Raw genomic sequence first — 26,383 nt, forward strand, 5'->3', positions numbered from 1 at the left:
GTATCATTGTTTTTGTTAAGTGTGTTGCTATTAATACCTTAGATGGATCCTAAAAAAATAGCCCTGAAAACTTTACTCAGCCAAGATTTAGATTATAATTAAGATCGCAGAAGTATTCATAGAAATTTATAAAAATAAGGTTGTTTTACCCTCATGTTTGATTTTCTGTGTCTTAGATAAACTTCTGTTGAGACTGAATATGGTAACAATGCATAAAATTAGAAATAAACCAAAGTCTTTGTTTTTGTTTTTTTTAATATAAAGATTTTATTTATTTATTCATGAGAGAGACACACACACAGAGAGGCAGAGGCACAGGCAGAGGGAGAAGCAGGCTCCATGCAGGAAGCCTGGTGTGGGACTCTATACCGGGACTCCGGGATCAGGCCCCGAGCTGCAGGCAGACGCTCAACTGCTGAGCCACCCAGGCATTCCAGGTCTTTAACTATATTGTGGGGGGTAGAGAAGAGAGAACAAACTACTTTTGATTTTTAGAGCTGTTGGGAGCTATGTCTCAAAAAATAAGAGAATGTCTCTTGACTGAAATGTGATAATAAAAAATGCTGTCATTATAACATTAAGGAAATGGTATGGTCTCGGTTATGGTAAAAAATAAAGGGGTGTCTGGATGGCTCAGTTGGTTAACTTGATTCTTGATTTTGGCTCAGGTCATGATCTCAGGGAGTCCTGGGATCAAGCCCCACATCGGGCTCCGTGCTCGGTGGGGAGTCTTTCTCCCTTTGCCCCTCCCTCCTCCTACTCGCTCTCACTCTCTCTTTCAAATAAATAAAATCTTTTTTTTTTTTTTAACTATAAATACTATGATGTTGGATAGTGGATGACTTTGTATTTTACTGTTTTATGTAACCTTCACAATTAACATGTGTTTTTTAAAAATCAGAGTACAAAATTAATCTTTAAAAATCATTATGTATATATAGTATAGTCAGTCCCTCTTTAGCTTTTTGGTTTAAATTGGCTTTCAAACTTTTAGTAGAATCAAGCGTTTTTGGGAACAGTCATTTACCTTAGCATTGGGTAAAATGACAGAAATCAAATGTAAATGGTAGGCAGTATAATAAATGTGATGATAGTGTCTAGGATGTTTTCTTGTGACCATTTAATATGATACCATATGCAGATCAGAGAGGATTCAAGACTTTCTACTACATATAAAACAGTTCCTTTTCTATAACAAAATTATCCGCAAAATAATCAGCTAAGTGTTGTACTTAAAGTATTTTGGCTTTGATGTAGCATTTCAGAATTTATGCAGATAGTAAAGTAGAACAAGTTTTATTTTTTTAATGTTTAATGGGAGCTACCCCAAAGCACCCCTCAATCTTCCAGTACTTACAAAGGCAGGTATTTCTTTTGTCTCGTTTATTTCCATATCCTAGGTGTCTTGAATCAGGCACATAGAAGGTGAATATTTGTTAATACATTTTTGTAGTCTTTCTACCCTAAATATAAGGATAATAAGATAGAAACATTTTTTTCATGTTGTTAAATGTTACACTAATAGGAAAAACAAGAAGAAAGTGAGCTTCGTTCTCTGCCACCTCCTACCCCTGCCCACTTGGCTGCTTTAAGTGTTGCGGTTATTGAATTAGCAAAAGAACACGGAATCACAGATGATGACCTCAGAGTCCGTCAGGAAATTGTGGAGGAAATGTCAAAGGTTATAACAACATTTTTACCAGGTACAAATATACTTTATGCTTAATTTTTAAAATTGTACAACTCTTCCACTTGCTTCTATTGAACTTAGTGTAAATTTCTTAGTGTTTTCCTTTCTCTTCGTTTCTCCATCTTAGAAGTAGATGAATTTAATTATTTTATAACTGAATTTTTTTTTAATTTTTATTTATTTATGATAGTCACAGGGAGAGAGAGAGAGAGGCAGAGACACAGGCAGAGGGAGAAGCAGGCTCCATGTACTGGGAGCCCGATGTGGGACTCAATCCCGGGTCTCCAGGATCGCGCCCTGGGCCAAAGGCAGGCGCCAAACCGCTGCGCCACCCAGGGATCCCTATAACTGATTTTTTGGGAAATATTTCAGAAAGGGAAAAATGGGGAATTATAACATAATTTTTGTAATAAGAAAAAATTTTAAAATGTCAGTTACAGGAAAATTTCTTAAAGGTCATATTTAATATTATTTTTTAATATCTTTGCCTTCTGAATGGACATTTTAGTTACATTATTTTTGGTGTATACATTCCAGGTAGTCACTGAATAAGATTCCTATTGTCTGGGGCAGCCCGGGTGGCTCAGCTGTTTAGTGCTACCTTCAGCCCAGGGCATGATCCTGGGGACCCCGGATCGAGTCCCATGTCGGGCTCCCTGCATGGAGCCTGCTTCTCCCTCTGCCTGTGTCTCTGCCCCCCTCTCTCTCTGTCTCTCATGAATAAATAAATAAAATCTTAAAAAAAAAATTCCTGTTGTCTGATGGTGAGGAAAAATTAAGTGGGATCATTAGAAGTAAAATTTGCACTTTTATTTCTTCTTGACTCTGCTGTTTACAGAAAGCTTATGTTTTGAGGATAAAGGGGAGTTGTGCCAGGTTTATTGTAGATACTAATGTAAAGATTATATTTGCTTAGCCCTTAAGATTTTTTTTTGCATCAATATTGAATTTAAATGTCTATTTAATAAGACTTCTCACCACCAAAAGGATATTGAACACTTGACAAAGTGTTCACTTGTTATGAGATTTATAAGAAAGAATATAAAATTGAAATTTAAAAATGGAAAACGTTTCATTTCTCTTATTTCTGTAATAATGTGGCTTCTATCTAAAAAACATTGAATACTAATTTAAATTAAATACAGAAATAATTTGCTATTGGGGCACCTGTTTGGCTCAGTTAGAAGAATGTGTGCATCTTGATCTTGAGGTTGTGGGTTAGAGCCCCACATGTGATGTAGAGATTACTTAAATAAACTTTTAAAAAAAAGATGCTTTTAAAAAAAAGAAATAATTTATTATTTTAAGAATAGAAATGAAATTTTTATGATTTTAATGACTTCAGTGACTTTCAGACTTTTTGTGAACTTGACAAGTAGACTTTTATATATACAAATGAGTAAGAACTCACACTTTGTAAGAAACTGCACTTGCCTGCCTGAATAGTTCCAATCATGTTATTTTTCAACTTGCTCTCTCTGATGAGATCTTTTTAAAAATTGCCTTATTATGATTTTTAAAATAATATATTCAATAGTCTGAAAAAGTTCTATGTTATTATTCTATATTTTATTCTGTGAACCCTTCAAAGCCACAGGATTTTGTTTTTTTTGTTAAGTGACTAGGCTTCACTTTGTAGTTTTAAAGAATGTTGGCGTTGAGTGTCTATGATCCTTTTACCATTTACCTCTTACATAAGTAGAAATATTAAAAATAAATGGTGGTTTATGACAATAGCTATATCTAGGTTAGTACATTATTTCCTGTTACATATTAAATGTTAAATTTCTAGTCATTTCTAAATGAACTATTCTAAAATTTTGTTTAAACACTGAACTTTTATGAGTAATTTCTTCCTTCTCTCTGAACTCCATAACTGAGAAATATTTTTATTATTTTGTTATATCAGTTAAAGAAAGGATGTAATTCTTCTATAAATGTTTTAATAAGAATTGGAAGACACAGAATTAAAATAATGCAATTTTCCTACCATTGTTTTTTACAATTTCCCCTATTTGTACTCTGTTTCATGCTTTGATATTTTTTCTTTTATTTCCAGAGTGTTCACTTAGGTTGTATGGCTCATCTCTTACTAAATTTGCTCTGAAAAATAGTGATGTTAATATAGATATAAAATTTCCTCCCAGGGTAAGTAGAAAAACCTTTTTCTATGTGATTCTTAACTAGCACTTGGCATTTTTTAATTGATTATCTTTTTAGAACGTGTGGGGGACTATAAAATTCTGGTTTGTAGAGTGTTATGATTATAATTAAAGGTTGCTTTTGGAAACTCTTAGGTGTTAGACATAGATGGAATAAAGAAATAAGGGAGAGGAAAAAGAAAAGAGAAGAATTCAGTAAAAAAGGAAAATGCTATATGTTTGATTATGTTGAATATTTATTGCTCGTAGTAAGCAGTATAGAAAGTAAAAGAGCCTTGAAATCATACATCTGTATTCAAATCTTGGCTGCAATGAGCAAGTTATTTGACCTTTCTGAGACAAGTTTTTAATTTCCAAGATAGGGATAATAACTTTATATTAAATGAGATACTGTATATTGGCATATTTGTGTAGCGTGGTACATTATGGGTACTTTTAAAATAAGTAGTAACTAGCACTGCTAACATTATTTATTGACCTTTGCAACATTTCAAATAGTCGGTTGACATGTGTTATGGTTTTTTTGAATAATTTTAATGCTCAAAGAGCATTTCATTTATGTGAAAATTTGATGTTTTAATTTCTCATATGATACGGTCATTTACCTAAGATTAGTATATGATTATTAAATACTTAAAAAATAGCAGCAAAGTACATATTAAACTAAGCATTTGATAAGCTTGTTATTTAAAGTAATGTCTCAGCCTCTTGACAATGCTGGCAGTACCAGTGTCTCTTAAATTTCTTTTCTCAACAACTTCTCTTTAACAATTATTTGGTAAACTAATTTCTTTCCCATTTGTTTTGCTATGAAGTTCCAGAATCTTTCTCATACTAAGAACTTATTAATTCTAGGAATATTGATGGAATAATAGCATTACATTATTTGATTCTACTTCCATGAACAAGGTTCATTAACAAAAAGTAAAACACTTTCCTTTTTTTATTACTTTAAGATACAGAGCATGATTTTATCTAATTATTTAATGAAATTGAATTCTCTCTAAAGTTTGTAGCTTGAACTTTGAAATCAGTGTATTGATTTAATTTGAAATCTTTTAGATGAATCATCCAGATCTTCTGATACAAGTGCTTGGGATTTTAAAAAAAAGTGGTGAGTTTCTTTTTTAATTTGTCTTTCTAAAGAAAATTCTTTAAGGGTACATGTAATGTTTCTATATGGCTAATCAAGTTAAACTAATACTCATAGCATATTTGAGTCATTATATTACATATACTTATTATGTACTTGTTGAATAAGTGTGGTACAAAATTTATATGTCATTAGATCAAAAGTATATTTAAAGTTGATATGTAAAAAAAGTACTGCTTTCAGATAATTTAAAAATGTTAGCTTTGAATATTATGGGTATTCCTTGCATAAACGATAGAACACCTATAATCGTTAGGAGGTCATTGATGAAGGATGATTTTGGAAGAGACTTGGAGAAAAAATATGTCCACGTGTTGAGTAAATATGTTTTCTTCCCCTCACTTAATATTAATCTAATCTCATCATTTATATTACATTAACCAAATCATACCTTCTAAAAGTTTTTCATCTCTGCCTTATTTGTTTGGATTGCTTCTGGTATAAAATGGACATTCATATAGGTAAAGCTACTTTTTAAAATAAAAATTTTTTAAAACGACAGTTGTCCTAACCAGGACCTAGGTCATTTAGTACAATATGGAATATTGTTAAAGTAAATATGTAATATTATTAAATATTACATATAATATGGAATATTGTTAAAGTAAATATGAAATATTATTAAATACTTCAAATATTATTAAATACCTTTTTAAAAAAAGTTACTGCTTTTCTTGTTAAAAGTAAAGTCTTAAGAGCTCAGGATCGGGCCAGACTTTCTAGGCTCAAATTTTTGTTCTGCGACTTATTGATTATATCCTTTGATAAATTATATAAGGGTTAATGCTTCAGTTTTCTCATTTGTAAAATGACACAATATGTGTATGGTATCTTTTTGATAAGGAGATTGTTGTGAGAATGATGTGGGCTAAGCCACAGTTTAGAAGTGCTTAGTTTATAATAACTTATTAAGGTCTTGCTACTATGATTGCTATTACTATTGTTATCTTAAATTTTATGAATCATAAATATCTGGCAAGAATATTTGCAGTTTGACTTAGAAGATACAGCTTATTGACCTTAGCCTTACCCTGTCATTGACTTCATAGTCTGTTTTAAACTTCCCTTCTCTCTCTCTTTCTCTCCCCCCATCAGTTTTCCATTATTTGTCAGCTTCTTGTTGGCCATTTTCCTTAGCTATTAAGGGAATGATTTGATCCAGTTAATCTTGTAAAGGGATTTTTTTTAGTATCACTTTCTTTCTTAATAAATAGTTTCTTATTGCATAAAAATTTTAAAGCATATTACAGATAAGAGGTAGATCTAGAGCTTTTACTTCTTTTTTTTTTTAAGTATTTTTTTTAAAATTTATTTATTCAGAGAGACTGAGAGGCAGAGACACAGGCAGAGGGAGAAGTGGGCTCCATGCAGGGAGCCGGCTGCAGGACTCGATCCTGAGTCTCCAGGATCAGACCCCGGGCTGCAGGCGGCGCTAAACCGCTGCGCCACCGGGGGTGCCCTAGAGCTTTTACTCCTTTAGAATCAGTGGACAGCATCAACCTAGCAAACATATTTTAAATACATGACTGAATCATCGTAAGTCACATATATGGGCTTACAAATTCAGTTTAATTAAAAAATTATTGCCACCCGGACGCCTGGGTGGCTCAGTGGTTGAGCTTCTGCCTTTGGCTCAGGGTGTGATCCCCAAGTCCCAGGATCGAGTCCCATATTGGGCTTCCTGCATGGAGCCTTTTTCTCCCTCTGCCTGTGTCTCTCTCTCTCTCTCTGTGTGTCTCTCATGAATAAATAAAATCTTTAAAAAAATTATTACCTTTTCTCTCTTTTTTTTTTTAAGATTTTATTTTATTAGAGAGCACTAATGGGAGGGGCAGAAGGAGAGGAAGAGAGAGAATCTTAAGCAGATTCCTCACTGAGCTTGGAGGGTTATGTGGGGCTCTATCCCAGGACCCTGAGCTCATGATCTCAGCCGAAATCCAGAGTTGGATGCTTAACCAACTGTGCCACTCAGGCTCCCCACACCTTTAAAAAAATTTTTTTTTAAATTTAAACTCAATTAATTAACATATAGTGTTTATTAGTTTCAGAGGTAGAGTTTGGTGATTCATCAGTCTTATATACTACCCAGTGCTCAGTATATCATGTGCCCTCAAGATGTCCATTGACAGATGAATAGATAAAGATGATGTGGTATATACGTATATAGTGGAATACTATTCAGCTGCCTTTATGCCTTCATTGTTCTCCTTTAAGACTTCTATCCTGTCATCTACAGGATTGTTTTGTTTATATATGTCTTCCAAACCCTTAATTGAGCTCTTTGTATCTTACTCATTGTCATATCCACCGTGCATATTGCAATTCCTGGCATGTAAATCTCCAGTACATGATATTTTTAAATAAATTAATAATTCCAACAATTACTACTAAGAGGTTTTCTTTAAACTTTAAATGAAATAATATCAAACCCCATCTGTTTTTATTAGATTAGACATTTATGGCATGGGAGATGTATAAAAAGATTTCAGAGTGGGAGTGTGCCTTTACCCTCTTCCATAAGAGCTTTGTTTGGGCAGACTCTTCATATATTAACAGAGAATGGGGACAGCGGAGTTAGCCTTTTACTTCATGGATAATATAAAAGAACTAAATTGTCAAAGAATTATTGATTCTTATTTTATGACTCCTTTGAAAATAGAAGTGGTATTCCTTGTTTTCCATATTTCTGAAGGTTTAATAACTTTGACTCGATTATATACTTATTAGAGATGTTAAGTCCTTTCTTCTTAAGGTGATTATAATTTTTGGGACAATATTTGGGATTGTGCCTGTGATTTGTGATATACAACAAATGACACCAAGAGAGGTAAGAGATTTTGTTAGGTTGATGCTCATAATGATAAGTCTGTATTATCCCACAGAAGCAATGTGAATGATTTTTAGAAGGAAACTATTTCTTAATGTTTACCGTAGAGTAAATATTTGAGAGAAGTTGACATTATCTTGTTTATTTTTTTTTCTTTATTAGTATTATATATAGATGTGGAATCTGATTTTCACGCCAAAGTTCCTGTTGTGGTATGCAAAGATCGGAAAAGGTTGGTAATAATGAAGAGAAATATTTTTTTGAAATAACACCAACCAAGTATGCAGTGAACATTTCCAAGACAAAATTTTGTTTTAGATTTCTCTTTGGATTAATATAACTAGGCTAGTTTCTATTTATTGAAAATAAAAGCTTACTAAAAGACTAAAAGCATAAAGCTACCAGTTAAAAACGAAACACAGTAAGGCAAAACTTCATTTTTTTTCTCAAGTTGATTCACCCAAAAGTATTGAACTTTTACTGTATGTTAAGTACTTTTACTATATGCTTCGCTGTAGGGATACAAACATAAGTAAGAAATAGCCTGTCTTCTCAAGGAGCTCACAGCTTTTTAGAATCTAGTTTTTAGTTCAGTGAATTGAATGAGTCATTGAAGACTGATCTTGCCTTTCTAGTTAGATGTCTATAGGACTGAGAGAGCAATGTGCCTATGAAAAAGGAAACTGAAATAATACTATTTGAGATCAATGTGGGAGACATGGAAACAATACAGAAAAAATTAAGTGTTCTTTTATTGAATACTAACCTGTATATCTTAAAATTTAAGAGTACTATATTTTCTTATTCACAGTTAGAAGGATTTGTGGATTCAACTTTGTTACTTTCTAATTAAAAAATTGAGACATGGAAGAATAAAATATGACCAAATTCATATCATTTAGAGTAAAGCCAGATTTGGAATGGAAATATTCTGACCTCTAGTGGTTTTGTTTGCTTTTTTTTTTGTAACCACATGTCAAATTGCCTCTTTGTGGAACCACAGATTGTTCTCCCTGCCACCAAAATATCTCTACTAGAATTCTGTCACCCCTTTAAGGTAGCTCCTATTTTCACTTACATATAAGCATTACCTGTGGATTAATATGTACATTCTTTCTAATCTGAAAGTAGTGTATCAATAAAATTAGGAAAGCTTGGATAGAAAAAAATTAGAGTCAAGAAGTATAACTAGTCAGTTCATTTCATTTTTTCTTTCTATCCTGTGCAAAGCAAAAAGAATGAACTGGGAAGGTATGTTGTACCACTTGATGTTGATGAAATCAATGTCTTTGATATAAAATAAATTTCAGTGACTCATAATGCTACTTTTGTAATTTTTGATGAATTTAAATACTAAATGAAGTTGAAATTTATTTGTGAAGTACAAGTGAGTATTTAAAAAATCTTTATATGGAACTCTAGTGATGAAATGATTTGTAGTTTTCAGTTAGCTCTCAGTTTATTAAATTCTTATTTTTATTATGAATTCCTAGATATTAAAATATGGTTACTTAGAAAGGATAGCCATAGGATTTGGTATATTCTGGTTTTTAAGGTATAAATACAGTGAAATTTTTCTTTCCCATTCACAGTGGTTTGCTCTGTAGAGTGAGTGCTGGAAATGATATGGCATGCCTCACTACTGATTTACTTGCTGCCCTTGGCAAGATGGAACCTGTCTTCACTCCCTTGGTGTTAGCCTTTCGCTACTGGGCTAAGGTAAGTGGAACAGAGGAAAAAATACTTGTCTTTAAGGTAACTCAGACTTTTCCCCCCACTGACATGTACGTAAATGTTAGTATTTGGGGATAAAATAGTTATTTGTGCCAGACAGAAGGTGATGTGGCAGGTTCTGATTATGGATGTGAAAATAAAGTGAAGTTTCATAGAGTAATTGACTTACTGTTGTTCTCCTTTTATGTAGTATAGAAATGGTCTTACACATAGTAAATGTGGCTCAAGTTTTCACTCTTAATGTAAATTAAAGTTGTAAAATACAGTTATGCAAGTTAATACATAGGTTTGCAAGGTTTTTTTGTGAGCATCTTTTTTCCCATCTCTGTTTTAGAACATTATTCTCTTTTCTCTAAATTATTGGTAACCTATAGCACTTTCTGATTGGGTAACTGCTAGGAATCACGTATCTGTTTCCTAAGTTAGAATTAATTATTAAGGGCTGTGGTTCCTTTTGTAGTTATTTTTTTGGTATGAATGTAAGGAGGAGGAGTAATTACCATTATTAGTCCAAATGACTAGAGAGGGTTTAGTTTTTCTGTGTATGTTCTTATCAGTATAGTATTCATCACTTGTTGTACTAGGGATGAGCAAATTCTCAGTCTGATACAAAGAGGATGGATATTAAGGAGGTAGTGGTGGAATAATAAATGAGAGCAAAAAATGCTCGAGAATTCTTTTTGGAATTTTTTGTTTGTACTCTGATAAGAGGATTGAACTCAGAGTTGGGGCAGACCCAACTTGGTTGGTTAAGGTAAGGAACAGCTTGAAAAATAAGGAATGATCAGAAGTCCTAAGGTTGTGGTTTCACAATTTGAGGCCTTAAAAAAATTCTAGCATATGAATATATTCTTGTAACTGATGTAATAAGATTACTGTTGACTACTTTCTGGTTGCTCTCTCTCTTAAGTACTTAAATATTTTTAGCATTCCAGTAATAGGAAATAGTTTTTTAGGAAAGCCTGTTGAAACTCTTTAGCCTTATCAGTCCCTTATAATCAAGTATAGGGAATATAGTCAATGGTATTATAATACTATTGGTGATAACAGATGGTAGGTATACTTTTGGTTGTGAGCATAGCATGACATACAGAGTTGTTGAATCATTTACGTTTGTATACCTGAAACTAATATAATAGCGTGTTTCAATTATACTCCAATTAAAAACATTCTGAGGACCAACTGACAGGTAATAAAAAAAAAAAAACATCTCATGCAAGGGGAAAAAAGTTCCCTGGGCTTTTTTATTTTCATTTTTTATTGTATGTATAAATACAACTTGCACAAGTTGATATTTTAATATACGTATTAATTGTGAAGTGATTACCAACCTGTTACCTCACATGGTTACCTTTATTGTGTGTGTGTGGTGAGAACTCTTGGGATATATCTTCCTAGTAAATTTTAGGTATATAGTATAGTATTGTTACCTATAGTCATCATGCTGTACATTAGATCACCAGACCTTACTCATTTTATATCACTGAAATTTTGTATCCCTTGACCAAAATCTCTCCCATTTCCCTCTCCTCTGGTTACCATTCTAACCTCTGCTCCTATGAGTTTGACTATTTTAGATTCTACATATAAGAGAGATTATTAGCATTTGTCTTACTGTGTCTCTTTTCTTTCACTTAGCAAAATGTCCTCTTGGTCCATCCATGTTATTGCAAATGGGAGAATTCTCTTTTTTAAGGATGAATAAAATTCTACTGTATGTGTATACCGACTTTTATCTCTATCTGTTGATAGACATTCAGGTTGTTTACACAACTTGGCAGTGAGATCCCTGTGTTTTAAGAACTGTCTCGAACTGCCTGAATGTTACTCCTCTGAGATTCCAGTAGTGTTAACAGCATACATAAACAGTTTCTTAACAGTTACAAAAAAGTTTCTAATTAACTTGACTTAGTCATTAGGTAGCACACTTCCTGTCCTAGTACTCTGGATAAATGGGAATTTATTTTAGTGGAATAACTAAAGCTCTTTTTATAAGTGTTTTTTATCCTCTCATTTTTAATTGTATTCCTTTTTTTTTTTTTCAAGTAAGTTCTATGCCCAATGTGGGGCTTGAACTCAGGACCCCAAGATAAGAGTCACATGTTCTTTTGACTGAGCCAACCAGAAGCCCCTATATTCTTAAATTTACCAAGCCATTAAACTTCAGTGATAATTATCTTAATTATCTAAATAAAATAAAAATAAAAATTAAAAAAAAATCTAAGTATAGACTAGTCTTATATAGATGCAAAAGTATAAGTAAAATATAAATAAGTAGAATATATAGTGTATTAAAAGGTTATATGCCATGACCATGCAGGATTTATTTCAGGAGTATAAGAATGGTTTAATATCAGGAAGTCTGTTAACATAATTTATTATATTAACAATTTGAAGTAGAAAAAACATGGATGCTGAAAAGGCAAGTTCTTCATAAAAGCCAAGCTTTTAAGTAAACTAGTAAACGAAATCAATGATGAAGACTATTTACTACCAAAACCAGACAAAGACCCCACCAAACAGGAGAATTATAGACCAATACCCATAATGAACATGGAAAAAATTCTCACTAAGATACTAGCCAATCGGACCCAACAGTACATTAAGAGGATTATTCACCATGACCAAGTGGGATTTATCCCTGGGATGCAAGGCTGGTCCAACACTTATAAAACAGTCAACGTGGTATATCATATCAATAAGAGAAAAAAAAAAGAACCGTATTATCCTCTCAATAGATGCAGAGAAAGCATTTGACAAAATACAGCATCCATTCCTGATCAGAACTTTTCAGACAGAGTTCAGGGATAGAGGGAACATTCCTCAGCATCTCAAAAGCCATTTATGAAAAGCCCACAGCAAAATCATTCTCTCTCTTTTTTTTTTTTTTTAAGATTTTTTATTTATTTATTCATAGAGATGCAGAGAGAGAGAGAGAGAGAGAGAGAGAGAGGGGCAGAGACATAGGCGGAGGGAGAAGCAGGCTCCATGCAGAGAGCCTGACGTGGGACTCGATCCCGGGTCTCCAGGATCACGCCTTGGGCTGCAGGCGGCACTAAACCGCTGCGCCACCGGGGCTGCCCGCAAAATCATTCTCAATGGGGAGACACTGAAAGCATTTCTCCTAAGATTAGGACCATGACAGGGATGTCCACTCTCACCACTGCTATTCAACATAGTACTAGCCTAGCCTCAACAATCAGACAACAGAAAGAAATAAAAGTCATTCAAATGGACAAAGAAGAAATCAGACTCTCCCTCTTTGCAGATGACATACTGTACATAGAAAACCCAAAAGACTCCACCCCAAAATTGCTAGAATTCATAGAGCAATTCAGCAATGTGGTAGGACACAAAATCAGTGCACAGAAATCAGTGGCATTTCTGTACCCTGACAATGAGACTGAAGAAGGAGAAATGAAAGAATCAATCCCATTTGCAATTGCACCCAAAAGCATAAAATACCTAGAAATAAACCTGATCAAGGAGGTAAAGGATCTATACCCTAAAAACTACAGAACACTTCTGAAAGAAATTGAAGATGTAATGAGATAGAAAAACATTCCATGCTAATGGATCATTGTGAAAATGTCTATGCTACCCAGGGCAATGTACACATTCAGTGCAATCCCAATCAAAATACCATGGACTTTCTTCAGAGAGTTGGAAAAAATAATCTTAAGATTTGTATGGAGTCAGCAAAGACTCCAAATAGCCAGAGGAATTTTGAAAAAGAAAACCTGGGGATCCCTGGGTGGCGCAGCGGTTTGGCGCCTGCCTTTGGCCCAGGGAGAGACATATGTAGGAAATATGTAGGAAAATATGTAGGAAAGGGAGACAAAACCAAAAATGAACTATTGAGACTTAAGATAAAAAGCTTCTATACAGCAAATGAAGCAGTGAAGAAAACTAAAAGACAACCTACAGAATGGGAGAAGATATTGGCAAATGACATATCAGATAAAAGGCTAGTATCCAAGATCTATAAAGAACTTCTCAAATTCAACACCCACAAAACAAAAAATCCAGTTATGAAATGGGCAGAAAACATGAATAGAAATTTCAGCAAAGAAGACATAGACATGGCCAACAAGCACATGAGAAAATGCTCCGCATCACTTGCCATTAGGGAAATACAGTTCAAAACCACAATGAGAGGGGATCCCTGGATGGCTCAGCGGTTTGGCGCCTGCCTTTGGCCCAGGGCACTATCCTGGAGTCCCGGGATCCAGTCCCACATCAGGCTCACCGCATGGAGCCTGCTTCTCCCTCTGCCTGTGTCTCTGCCTCCCTCTCTCTCTCTCTCTCTGTGTCTATCATAAATAAATAAATCTTAAAAAAAAAAACACAGTGAGATACCACGTCACACCATTCAGAATGGTGAAAATTAATGAGACAGGAAACAACAAATGTTGGAGTGGATGTAGAGAAAGGGAAACCCTCTTGCACTGTTGGTGGGAATGTGAACTGGTTCAGCCACTCTGGAAAACTGTGTGGAGGTTCCTCAAAGAGTTAAAAATAGAAATGCCCTGTGACCCAGCAATTGCACTGCTGGGGATTTACCCCAAAGATACAGATGCAATGAAATGGCAACTGCACCCCAATGTTAATAGCAGCAATGTCACAATAGCCAAACTGTGGAAGGAGCCACGATAACCCTCGACAGACGAATGGATAAAGAAGATGTGGTCTATATATACAGGGGAATATTACTCAGCCATTAGAAAGGATGAATACCCACCATTTACATCAATGTGGATGAAACTGGAGGGTATTATGCTGAATGAAATAAGTCAATCGAAGGACAATCATCATATGGTTTCACTCATACGTGTAATATAAGAAATAGTTAAAAGGATTATAAGGGAAGGGGGGCAAGTGAATGGGAAAATTTTATTTATTTATTTATTTAAACAGGTTTCTTTTTTTTAAGACTTATTTATTTATGAGAAATGCGCGCGTGCATGCACACACACACACACACACACAGAGACAGAGACACAAGCAGAGGGCAAAGCAGGCTCCACGCAGGGAGCCCGACGTGGGACTCGATCCCGGGTCTCCAGGATCATACTCCGGGCTAAAGGCAGCGCTTAACCGCTGAGCCACCCGGGCTGCCCTGAATGGGAAAAATTAAAGAAGAAAACAAACCATGAGAGACTCCTAACTCTGGGAAACAAACAAGGTTGTGGAAGGGGAGGTGGGTAGAAGAATGGGGTAACTGGGTGACGGGCACTGAGGTGGTGGGCACTTGACGGGATGAGCACTGGGTGTTATACTATATGTTGGCAAATTGAACTGAAATAAAAACAAATGTAAAAAAAGACCATTTACTAAAAAAATAAAACCATCATTTTAAATGGTGAATGACTCAAGCTATATGTGTTAGAATTAGGAATATTACAGAGACGTTCACCAGTAAAGTTGTACCTTGTTTTGGGAGATTTAAAAAATGTGATAAGAAAATGAAATGAAACCATGTAAATATTGGAAAAACAGTAGCATTTTATTAGTGGTATAATTGTACCTATAAAACTTTAGTAAAAACTATTGGGATTAATAAAAGAATTTGTAAAAAAAAAAAAAAGAATTTATAAGATGACTAATTACAATATAAACATAGGTTTTAGTAGGTTTTCTCTGTCATAAAAATAAGCTGATAGAGTGAAAATCGAAAAATACTACTTAGTGATAGTACCACAAATTATAAAATAAATAAATTTAATTAAAAAGATACAAGAAGGGCAGCCCGGGTGGCACAGCGGTTTAGCGCCGTCTGTGGCCCGGGGTGTGATCCTGGAGACCCAGAATCGAGTCCCATGTCGGGCTTTCTGCATGGAGCCTGCTTCTCCCTCTGCCTGTGTCTCTGCCTCTCTCGCCCTCTCTGAATGAATAAATAAATATTAAAAAAAAAAAGGTACAAGAAGAAAATTACATTATTGAAAGGTATAAAAACGAAATCTGAACAAATTCATTTATTCAGCAAACACTTGTTAAATGCTTCCTTGTGCCAGATACTGTTCTAAGTGCTTGAAATATCTAACAAGATATATAGAGTCCTGCTCTCATGAAGCTTACATGTTTGTGGAAGAATCAGCCAATAAACAAAATACAAGTAATATGATATCTGATAGATTTTAGTGGTATAAAAATGAGATGATGTGATAAGAGAGTGACATTATACCAGATGGTTAGGGAAGGTCTCTTTGAGGAAGTGATATATATTTTTTTAACTTTTTAAATTTATTTATGATAGTCACACAGAGAGAGAGGGAGAAAGGCAGAGACACAGGCAGAGGGAGAAGCAGGCTCCATGCACTGGGAGCCCGACGTGGGATTTGATCCCGGGTCTCCAGGATCGTGCCCTGGGCCAAAGGCAGGCGCTAAACCGCTGCGCCACCCAGGGATCCCGAGGAAGCGATATTTAAACTCAGACTAGCAGTAACCAGCCATTTAAAAGACTAAGAGAATAGTATCCAACAAATACCTAGTACAGTTCTCCTAAGGTACAAGAGAGTTTGTGAGGAAAAGAAAGGAAGGCAGGAGTGCCTGGAATGAAGTGAGAGAGAGAATGTTTCTGTGGTAAGGAATTTGGATTTTAATTGTGGTGAGAAAGCAGTTTTTTTTTTTTTTTAAAGATTTATTTTATTTATTCTTTCATGATAGACATAGAGAGGCAGAGACACAGGCAGAGGGAGAAGCAAGGCTCCATGCCGGAAGCCCGACGCGGAACTCGATCCCAGGACTCCAGAATCACTCCCTGGGCCAAAGGCAGGCACCAAACCGCTGAGCCATCCAGGGATCCCAGTTTTGTTTTGTTTTTTAAGATTTTATTTATTTATTCATGAGAAACACAGAGAGAAAGGCGCAGAGACACAGGCAAAAGGAGAAGCCAGCTTCATTCAGGGAGCCCGATGTGGGACTCGATCCCAGGACCTGGTATCACACACTGGGCCAAAAGCAAATGCTCAACCACTGAGCCACCCAGGGGTCCCTTGTTATGAGAGTTTAGTGGAAGTAATTGATGAGAACTCCAACAAAACTTTTAGAAAATGCAAAGTTACAGTGTTCTTAGGGAGATGCTACCCCTAAAATGATAAATCATCCTAATTTAATTTTCAAGTGTACAGTAATCTCAATTAGAATTACCAAGAGTTTAAAAAAATTTGATGGAATGATCTTGAAATTACTGTGGACGAATGTTTGAGAATAGTCAAAAGAATTCAGAAAGAGAACACTAGTGAAGGAGACTGAATTTACTACTATAAAATTGCTTGAGTCAAGCATATGTCATTGGCATAGGAATAGACAAATAGATCTGTGGAATAGAACAAAAGGCCCAGAAATTGTAATGTATGAAAAATAAAAGATTTCATTTCAGTGATAAAACAATGGTTTATTTACTAAATGGTGCTGTCACAGCTGTATATTTTTTAAAAATATAATTGTTTTATTTAAATTAAATTAGTTAACATATAATATATTATTAGTTTCAGAGGTAGAGTTCAGTGAACAACGGTATATTTCTTGAAGAAAATAATGTTGGATCCTTAGGACACTTAAATGCAAAATAAATTCTACTTAAATGAAAAATCAAAATTTTAGAAGAAAATTTTAGAGAATGTGTATGTAACTTATGGTTTGGAGAAACCTTTTTACCATGTTAGGAAACCTAGAAGCTATATAGCATAAGCATATTTAAATATATATATATATATATATACACACACACACACACACACACACGCATTAATACATTTTGTATGATAAAACGTTCTTTAAATAATGTCAAAATAAAAATAGATTTGGAAAAGTAACATTGTTCAAGTGCATATATCAGATTTAAAAGGTTATTAACTGTAATGTAAATTGATATGCAATGTATGCAAATAGAAAAAATTGGCAAATAATTCAATAGGCAGTTCAGAAAAAAGCAAATCTAAATGGTTAATAAACATGAAAATTGTATAATCTCTTATCATTGAAGAACTGCAAATTGAAGTAATTATTAGATGATATTTCATACATCCCATTTTTTTTTTAAGTGGTAATACTTTGGAAAGTGTACATTCATGCTACTAGTGTAAAAGAAGAATTTTTTCGTGATTTTGGCAAACAATTAGATATTAGATATATTACACATTTTTACTTATTAGACATCACATTTTTAGATATTAGATATTATATCTAATATTAGATATTAGATATATCACACATTTTTACTTATTTTTTTTAAAGGTTTATTTATTTATTAGTGAGAGTACGAGTATGTGCAAGGGTAGGGAGAGGCAGGGGGAGAGGGAGAGAGAAACCCAAATAGGCTCTGCGCTAAGCATGGATGCCAACATGGGGCTTGATTCCATGACCCTGAGACCATGACCTGAACTGAAACCAAGGGACAGAAACTTCGACTATGTCACCCAGGCATCCCTCTATCACACATTTTTGAAATCCATCAAACACATTCTTGGGAATATAGCTTATATTAAATAATCACCAGTAATAAGGATAAAACAGCATTGCTTAAAGTGGCAAAAATTAGGGATAAAATGTGAATGCTCTGGGTGGGGAGACTTGTTGAGTAGCCATCCAGATCATAGACTATAATTTAAGCATTTAAAAGATGTGTTGGGGGGAAAATATATAAATAAATAAAAGAATGTGTTAGATTTGTAGTAATTGACTTAGAGCAACATTGTTGGTGCATTGTTAAGGAGAAGAATAATATGCAGAGAGAGGTCTATAATATGATTTTGGAAAAGAATGACATAAAATCTTTTCTGCATTTATATAGAAAATAAAAATATATAGGAATACCTTTATATATGGTTATTATGGAAAAAGGCATGAAAGAGTATATAGATGATCGTTAACACTGAGTCAGAAGTAGAAGATAAGAAAATCTTTTAACAGCGTGTACACAGTAAAAGTAAAAGCACTAAGTTTGATATTCCATTTAACTAAAATACATATGTGACTTTATATGCAATAAAGAAATGAATGGAAAGATTGTCATCAGTGTGTTAATAGTTATTTCACAGTGGTGAGGTTTCAGGTCATTCCTTATAATTTTTGTTACTTAAACGTTTTGCATGATTACAATAGGACAAAAACAGCTACTTATATTAGGAGGGGAACAAAGAAGATTAAAGCTAATGGCAGTACTTTCTCCCCCTTTGTTTTGCAGTTATGCTATATTGACTCCCAAACTGATGGTGGAATCCCTTCTTACTGTTTTGCTTTAATGGTGATGTTTTTTCTACAACAAAGAAAACCCCCTCTTCTTCCTTGCTTACTTGGAAGTTGGGTAAGCATGAATTTGTGATATGTATGTGCATGTATATATGTAGTTCGTTCTTACAAAGTGCTTTGTTCAAACGTTTTAAGCTAGAATTCTGGTTTGTTTGTCCATCTTTTTGTTTGTTTTTGTTTTTTAAATAATTTTTCCACTACCAATTTGGAATGCCTTTTTATGTAGATTGAAGGCTTTGACCCAAAAAGAATGGATGACTTTCAGCTGAAGGGCATAGTAGAAGAGAAGTTTGTGAAGTGGGAATATAATTCAAGTAGTGCAACTGAGAAAAACTCAATTGCTGAGGAAAACAAAGCTAAGGCAGACCAACCAAAAGATGATACCAAGAAGACAGAAACAGACAACCAAAGTAATGCCATGAAGGAAAAACATGGCAAAGTAAGCTTTTTTTTTGTTTTTGTTTTTGGCTTTTCTTTCTGTAGAATTTGTGATGCCTTCGATTGAAGCTCTTTACTAGTAGATTGACTGACTTTGCATAAGCCTCTTGGCCTCATTTTCCTCATCTGTAAAAGTGAGGGGTTGATCTGGTTTAGTTTTTCAGTACTGAGATTACTTAATGAATTTATACCTTATTTTGGAAGATGTGTTTTGCTTGATTCATGGTAATTCTTTACTTCTTTTTCATTTAGACAAGGAAAATTTCCTTCAGGAGTTGGGTTGTGATCGAAACTTTAGCATATGGGAATTGTGTTGCCAGATTGGTGGAAAAATAAAGGCCCTTTCCTCCTTTAGGGGGTGTCTTGCTTATTTAATCATTCAACATTCATTTATTAAGGACCTGCTATGTGCCAGACATATCTTGAGGGCCAGGGGACCAAAGATAAATATCCATGGATTGTGTCCTCTAGAAGAATATAGTCTTCTGAAATAGATAGACATATTACGGAAATGAAAGCATTACTGAAATGTTTGCTCTAGCTATATTGAATTATATTTAGTTGCCTGAATATACAACTCTCCCACTTTTCTAGACTTCTTTCTACTCTCAAACGACCAATAGATAGTAATTTTGCTTATTACTTTGGTAAGGCAACTGTGAAGAAATCCAAAAAGAACTTCTACACATTCCCACCACCACCTGCTACTGTCTGCACCCATATAGTCTGCCTTGATACGTGCTTTCGTAAAGGAACTTCCCAAGTTGCTAATTTTCTCCATTTGTGTATTTAATTCTATCCCTTCTTGTTTATTCTAGAACACTGCTCTAGCAGTTCTTCTCTTTGCTCTAAATTAGCAATTTTTCATTCTTTATTAAATCAAACATGCTTTTATCTCTCCCATTTTAAATAAAAAATATGAATATCATTTCCCTTCCCAGCTAGCTATTCCTTTGCACCTTTTTGCAGTGAAACTTCTTGAAAGAATTGTCCGTATTCATTATTTCCAGTTTGTTTCCTCTTAACTCATTGTAATCAAACTCAGGCTTTGACCCTCATCAACCTACCAAAACTTATATTGTCATCTTCCACTTTTTAAAAAAAAAAAGATTTTATTTATTTATTCATGAGAGAGAGAGGCAGAGACACAGGCAGAGAGAGGAGCAGGCTCCATGCAGGGAACCCGATGTGGGACTCCATCCCGGGTCTCCAGGATCAGGCCCTGGACTGAAGGCGACGCTAAACTGCTGAGCCACCAGGGCTGCCCCACATTGTTAAATCCAGTTGTCACTTCTCAATTTTTATATTTTTGACATATTAGCAATATTTGCCAGTTGATTATTTTCTTCTCTGAAAAATTTCTTGACTTTCAATATAGTATACCATGGCTGATCATTTCTTTTCAGTCTCCTATGCTGATTGGTTTCTCCTTCTCTCTTTGGTCTCTTAATGTTGGCATGCTCCATGGCTCAGTCCTTGATCCCCTCCCCTTTCTTCTGTATCTACACTCCCTTGGTGATCTTACTCAGTTGCATGGGTTTTGCATACCATTTGTATGATACTCCCAAATTTAAATCTTCAACCAAACCACACTCTTGAATTCTCTAGTTGTATCTCCAACTATCTATTTAATGTCTCTGCTTAGATGTCTAATAGATGTCTTTAACTTAACATGCCTAAAACTGGACTCCTGGTCTTCCTCTTGCTCCACATAATAGCGTTCACTTCTAATTTGATGGCATTTTATCCTTTCAGTTGCTCAGTTAGAAGCCTTAGAATCATCCTTTACTTTTCTCTTTTATACCTTATATCATGTCTGTCAGGAAATCCTGTCATTTTATTTCAAAGTATATTTAAAATTTGAACACTTCTCACTGCCTCCACTGTTAATATGCTAGTCCTAGCCACCATCATGTTTGACTTGGATTGCTACCATAGCCTCATAATGAGTTTCCTCTGTCTACCATTGTTCCTACACAGTTGACCCTTGAAATACATGGATTTGAACTGTGCAGGTCCACTTATGTGGATTTTTTTTCAATATAGTATAGTACTGTAAATGTATTTTTCTCTTCCTTACAATTTTCTTAATATTTTCTTTTCTCTAGTTTTATTGTGAGAATATAGTATATAATAAATATAACATATAAAATATGTGTTAATCGGCTATTTATGTTATCAGTAAGCCTTTTGGTCAACAGCATGCTATTAGTGGTTACGTTTTGAGGGAGTCAAAAGTTATATGTAGATTTTGACCCCCATGTTGTTTAAGGGTCAACTTACAGTCTGTTCTCAGCACAGCAATCAGAATGGTTCTTTGAAAACTTAAGTCATATCACGTTCCTCCTCTTCTCCACACTCAAAACACTTCAGTTGCTTCTTATTTAATTTAGAATAAAAGCTGAGGATTTCTTACTGAGTAGCTCTTTTTTCTTCTCTTCTTTCCCTTTCTATACCACACTAGCTTTCGTGGTTTTCTTTTTAAAGCTAGTCAAACTCCTCTACAATATGTTTGCTCATCTGTTCCCTATTCCTCTTCTTCAAATCATATCTTTTTCACAAGAACTGACCGTGCTATTTAACACTGAAACCATGTCCTACTCTCATACTCTTGTCCCCTTTTTACTAAACCTACTCAACTTTTTCTTATTTCCACACCACTTTGCTTTTTCTAACTTGTTATGTAATTTACTTGCTTTTGTTACTTTTCTTCCCTAGAAAGTAAGATCCACTAAGGCAAGGATCTTGGTGTTTTTTTTTTTTTTTCTTCATGATTATATCCGAGTGCCTGGCACATAGTAGGCACTCAATTAATAGTTGTAGAATTGAGTGAGTGATTGTTTCATGTCTTTTTGCTCCTTAGTGGTCACTTTTAGCCAGTTTTTAGCTAATTTCTTTAGAATTCAGCATTACCTGTTTTGTAAAAACTCCCTGATTTAGAGGCCCATTTTGCACATAGTGTTTGTCAAATTGTCCCTTCCTTTCCTAATACTCTATGAAGTAGGAACTTACATTATTTGAGTGGTAGTATGGTAGGTATAGTGATTAGCAACATAAATTCCGTAGCCAGGTGGTCCTGAGTCAGATCTTTTGCCCTGAAGTAGTATCTACTTCATAGAGTTGTTAGAATTAAATAGTTACTGTATGTGCAACACTTAAAAGAATAAATGATGCATAGTTGACCATTTTGTTTAAGTGTGGGCTCTCATTATTTTTTTTATATCCTCAGCATAGTGCTAGGGACATAGTAGGTTCTAAATAAATGTTTGCTAAATGAAGGAATTAGCTTTTGAATGCCCAGGGCATTATTTCGCTTTTTAAAGCAATTACTGCAGTAAGGAGCTGTAGTAATTGTTACGCAGTGGTGTGCAACCTTGGTTGTACATGCAAATCACTTAAGGGGCTTCAAAAATCCCTTTGCCTAGTCCATAGCCCAGGTCAGTTAAACCAGAATCTTGGGAAGGGCATGGAAGGGGAATGGTACAGAGCTCAGGTATTAGTGTACTTTAAAGCTCCCAGTGTTATCTGATGTGCAGCCACGTTTGAGAATCACTGGTTTAGTGGGAAGAACATAAAATTCTAGGAGTCAGTAAAGTAGAATTCTGTTCCCAGCTGTGCCACAAGCTGCTTTTTGGCAAGTTACTTCTTTATACCTTAGTTTTTGTAAAGGTAACCTCTAAGGTCTTTTTAAACTGAAAATTCAGTGATTCTGTAGTTTTGTGAAGCTTAAATGAAAAGTATTTTTTCTTTTCCAGTCTCCTTTAACATTGGGAACACCAAATCAGGTATCCCTGGGACAGTTATGGTTAGAGCTGCTAAAATTTTATACATTGGATTTTGCTTTGGAAGAATATGTCATATGTGTACGGATACAAGATATTTTAACAAGAGAAAACAAAAACTGGCCTAAAAGACGAATAGCTATTGAAGGTGAGATGATGTATTTCATTTGGAGAATGTTTTTGTGTGCCACTTCATCATTTGTTTCTACTGTAGTGTTAAAAATTATATGCCTTGGCTTTGTAGAATTGTATTTGCCACTAGGTTGTCATTATACGTGTCAGGTAAAATCTTTATCAAGTCCATGTTAATTTTATAGGATTAATACTTATTTTAAGGTTCCTAATCTATAAATATATTGCTTAGAGTTGTTAGCATATTACATGCCTTTATTTTAATTTTTAATTCTGAAGATTTTCAGAAATATAGGAAAATAGAAGAGTTTGTATAACTCCCCTTTTAGAAGAAGAAACAAAAAGACAAATTATGATAGCTCCAGGCTTTAGAGCTCATTTATCTACTGTATGTAAGTGTACAAGATATAAGTACATGTTTGAGTTTATCTGTGGGTCTAGAGAAGGCCAACAGAGGACAAGGAACAGAATAATGTATAGTCTAAACAGACTTAAAATGATGGACAAAAATTCAATTCACAATCTATAAAAAGTGAGTGAAATACTTCTTAGAGTATTCCTGTAAGTTTCTTTCATAAAATTATGTTAATATATAATTTTAAAATACAGGTTTTCTGTTGTCTTCTAAAGTACCTCATCTCTAGGAATGTGTAAGTCACGGGGGTGTATATAGAGAATATAATCAGTGGTTTCGTAATAGTGTTTGTATAGTGACAGATGGTGGCTACACTTGTGAGCATAGCATAACTATAGAGTCTAATCACTATGTTGTACACCTGAAACTAATGTAACATTGTATGTCAGCTATACTTCAAAAACATTTTAAAAAATACCTCAGCTATTAAATGTGGCTAAGCTCAAAAGAAAAAAGATTGAAGAAAAAAAGAAAAAAAATTGATGTTGACAAAAGTTGCACATCAAATCCCAAGAATATTAAGATCTTTAGAGATGCAAATTAATAGGATGGTTTTGAGAAAATTTAAATCATGCAGTATTTCACTCACTTTTTATAGATTGTGAATTGAATTTTTGTCCATCATTTTAAGTCTTTTTATTCTATACATTATTCTGTTCCTTGTCCTCTGTTGGCCTTCTCTAGACCCACTCAAACATGTACTTATATCTTGTACACTTACATATAGTAGATAAATGAGCTCTAAAGCCTGCAGCTATCATAATTTGTCTTTTTTTTTTTTTTTTTTTTCTTTTTCTTCTTCTAGAAGGGGAGGAAAAGCTTTTGGGTTTAGAGAGCAGCCTGTGGACTTAGATAACAGCGAAAAGTAACAGATGCCCAAACGTTAACAATCTGAAGCCTGTCTATTAATCCTTTTACTTAGTGATCCTCAGTAATGAAGAAAATGTCTTTTGGATGTCATCCATTTGTTCATTCTTCCTAGGACTTACTTGTATTTAAGGCTTTTAAAATCCAAAAACTCATAAGCATTTTTGAGGTCTTTTATATTTTCTTAATAATGAAGATGTAGTTGATATAAGCCTTTTCAGCATACCCATTTTAGACTGGATCAAAATTTAAATTTTGGTTTAATTTTTACTTAGATCTCTTTCTTCCTACTTTTTTATTTCTTTTGCTGTTTAATTTTCTGACCTCACTGAAGTTAAATGTTAAAATCATAGTTTTTAACTTGAAGCTTTTGAGAGTTATAGGTTATATTTTGTTTAAATTGCAAAGAGTTTGTAGCTGAAGAATATTATGACGAGATGAAAATTATTCTTTTAAGAGATGAAAATTATTAATGGGTCCTAGAGGTTTGAAAAATTGTATCTAATGACAGAATAGGTAGGCATAATGGTGTATGCCTTTTCTACCAATTTTATCATTGAAATTTTGTAATTACTGAGTTGGATGTTCTTGACTAGCATCTCATTAATTACCCTTATTATTTTTTCTTCTCTTTGCCCCTTAACATTTTTGTTTTATGACAGAAACAAAGGAAAAGATATTGCTATTATATTTCTCTTACTCAGTTTGTAGGAACTTCCATTTAGGAAAACTTTGGGTAAATGTACTCTGTTGACAGTATAGCAGTTCAAATCTGTTTGGATAAGCTTGGAATTGTAGTTTGTTAGTAGATACTTAGCAACTTACCATTTCCTTTTTTACTAGATCCATTTTCAGTCAAGAGGAATGTTGCACGGAGTTTAAACAGCCAGCTTGTTTATGAATATGTTGTGGAGAGATTCAGAGCAGCTTATCGGTATTTTGCCTGTCCTCAGAGGAAGGGTGGAAATAAATCTGTGGATTCCATGAAAAAAGAGAAGGGGAAAATAAGCAATAAGAAATCAGTGAAGTCTGACAATATGGCATCCAATTGTTGCATTCTACTTGGAGAAAGCACAGAAAAAATAAATGCAGGAAGAGGTCAGCCTGATAAATATGAAATGGAATGTACATCACAGAGATGTATTACTGAAGATGACAGTTTGTTGGTAAATGAACTAGCTTTGGCTGAACTTGGACGGGAATCTTCCTGTCTTTCTACCAGTAAAGACAGTGAATTAGAGCCAAAATCAATTAAGAAACAAGATGATTTAGCACCTTCAGAAACTTGTTTAAAAAAGGAACTCAGCCAGTGTAATTGCATTGATTATAAATCCCCTGACCCAAGTGAATCTGCTGTTACAGACTGCAGGTCAAATACAGAAACAGAAAGTTCACATCAGATTGTGAGCACTGACACATCTGCTACCTCTTGCAACTGCAAAGCTACAGAAGATGCTTCTGACCTTAATGATGATGATAACCACCCCACCCAGGAATTATATTATGTGTTTGATAAGTTTATTTTAACCTCTGGCAAGGTAGGATACAGTTTGTAAACAATCTGAGATTTTGTGGGTTTTGTATGACTATAATTTTTAGATCCAGAAATGTAAAAATAGCTTCCTTCTATGATGGTAGACTTATATTTTGGAATGATATTTTGATGTATATTTTCACTTTTTCCTTTTACATTTATTCCTATAGTTGTCTTAAAGAATGTGTATAAAACCTCAGAAGATTTCAGGTACTCTTACTAGTTGGTTTGTTTCACTTTCTCATATAAAAGGATTCATCAGATATATGCAAATGAGTTTGCCAAAGGCAGCAAATATTTTAAATTTTATTTTTTTACATATATGTTTATTTTTTCTTCCACAAAAAAGAACACAAGGTTTGCAAATTCTGATAGCATTCTATTTTAAAGTTTTGTT

General features: G+C 34.2%; 1 protein-coding gene across 15 annotated transcripts in view; it reads left to right on the forward strand.

The window, feature by feature from the left end:
- The window catches only part of TUT4 (terminal uridylyl transferase 4), a 113,862-nt gene that overhangs the window by 50,444 nt on the left and 37,035 nt on the right, over nucleotides 1-26,383 (forward strand). For 11 of the 15 annotated variants that reach the window (XM_072723948.1, XM_072723944.1, XM_072723953.1 and 8 more), the window contains exons 5-13: nucleotides 1,526-1,703; nucleotides 3,750-3,838; nucleotides 4,915-4,966; nucleotides 7,995-8,064; nucleotides 9,425-9,551; nucleotides 18,754-18,873; nucleotides 19,045-19,257; nucleotides 23,012-23,186; nucleotides 25,296-25,990. In XM_072723948.1, coding sequence (XP_072580049.1) covers nucleotides 1,526-1,703; nucleotides 3,750-3,838; nucleotides 4,915-4,966; nucleotides 7,995-8,064; nucleotides 9,425-9,551; nucleotides 18,754-18,873; nucleotides 19,045-19,257; nucleotides 23,012-23,186; nucleotides 25,296-25,990 — 1,719 coding nt within the window. The remainder of the gene's footprint in view (nucleotides 1-1,525; nucleotides 1,704-3,749; nucleotides 3,839-4,914; nucleotides 4,967-7,994; nucleotides 8,065-9,424; nucleotides 9,552-18,753; nucleotides 18,874-19,044; nucleotides 19,258-23,011; nucleotides 23,187-25,295; nucleotides 25,991-26,383) is intronic. The other 4 variants (XM_072723957.1, XM_072723956.1, XM_072723958.1 and 1 more) reach the window with 1 other exon arrangement.

This window comes from Vulpes vulpes, chromosome 10 (assembly GCF_048418805.1).
Source record: "Vulpes vulpes isolate BD-2025 chromosome 10, VulVul3, whole genome shotgun sequence".
In the NCBI taxonomy this organism is placed as follows: Eukaryota; Metazoa; Chordata; class Mammalia; order Carnivora; family Canidae; genus Vulpes; species Vulpes vulpes.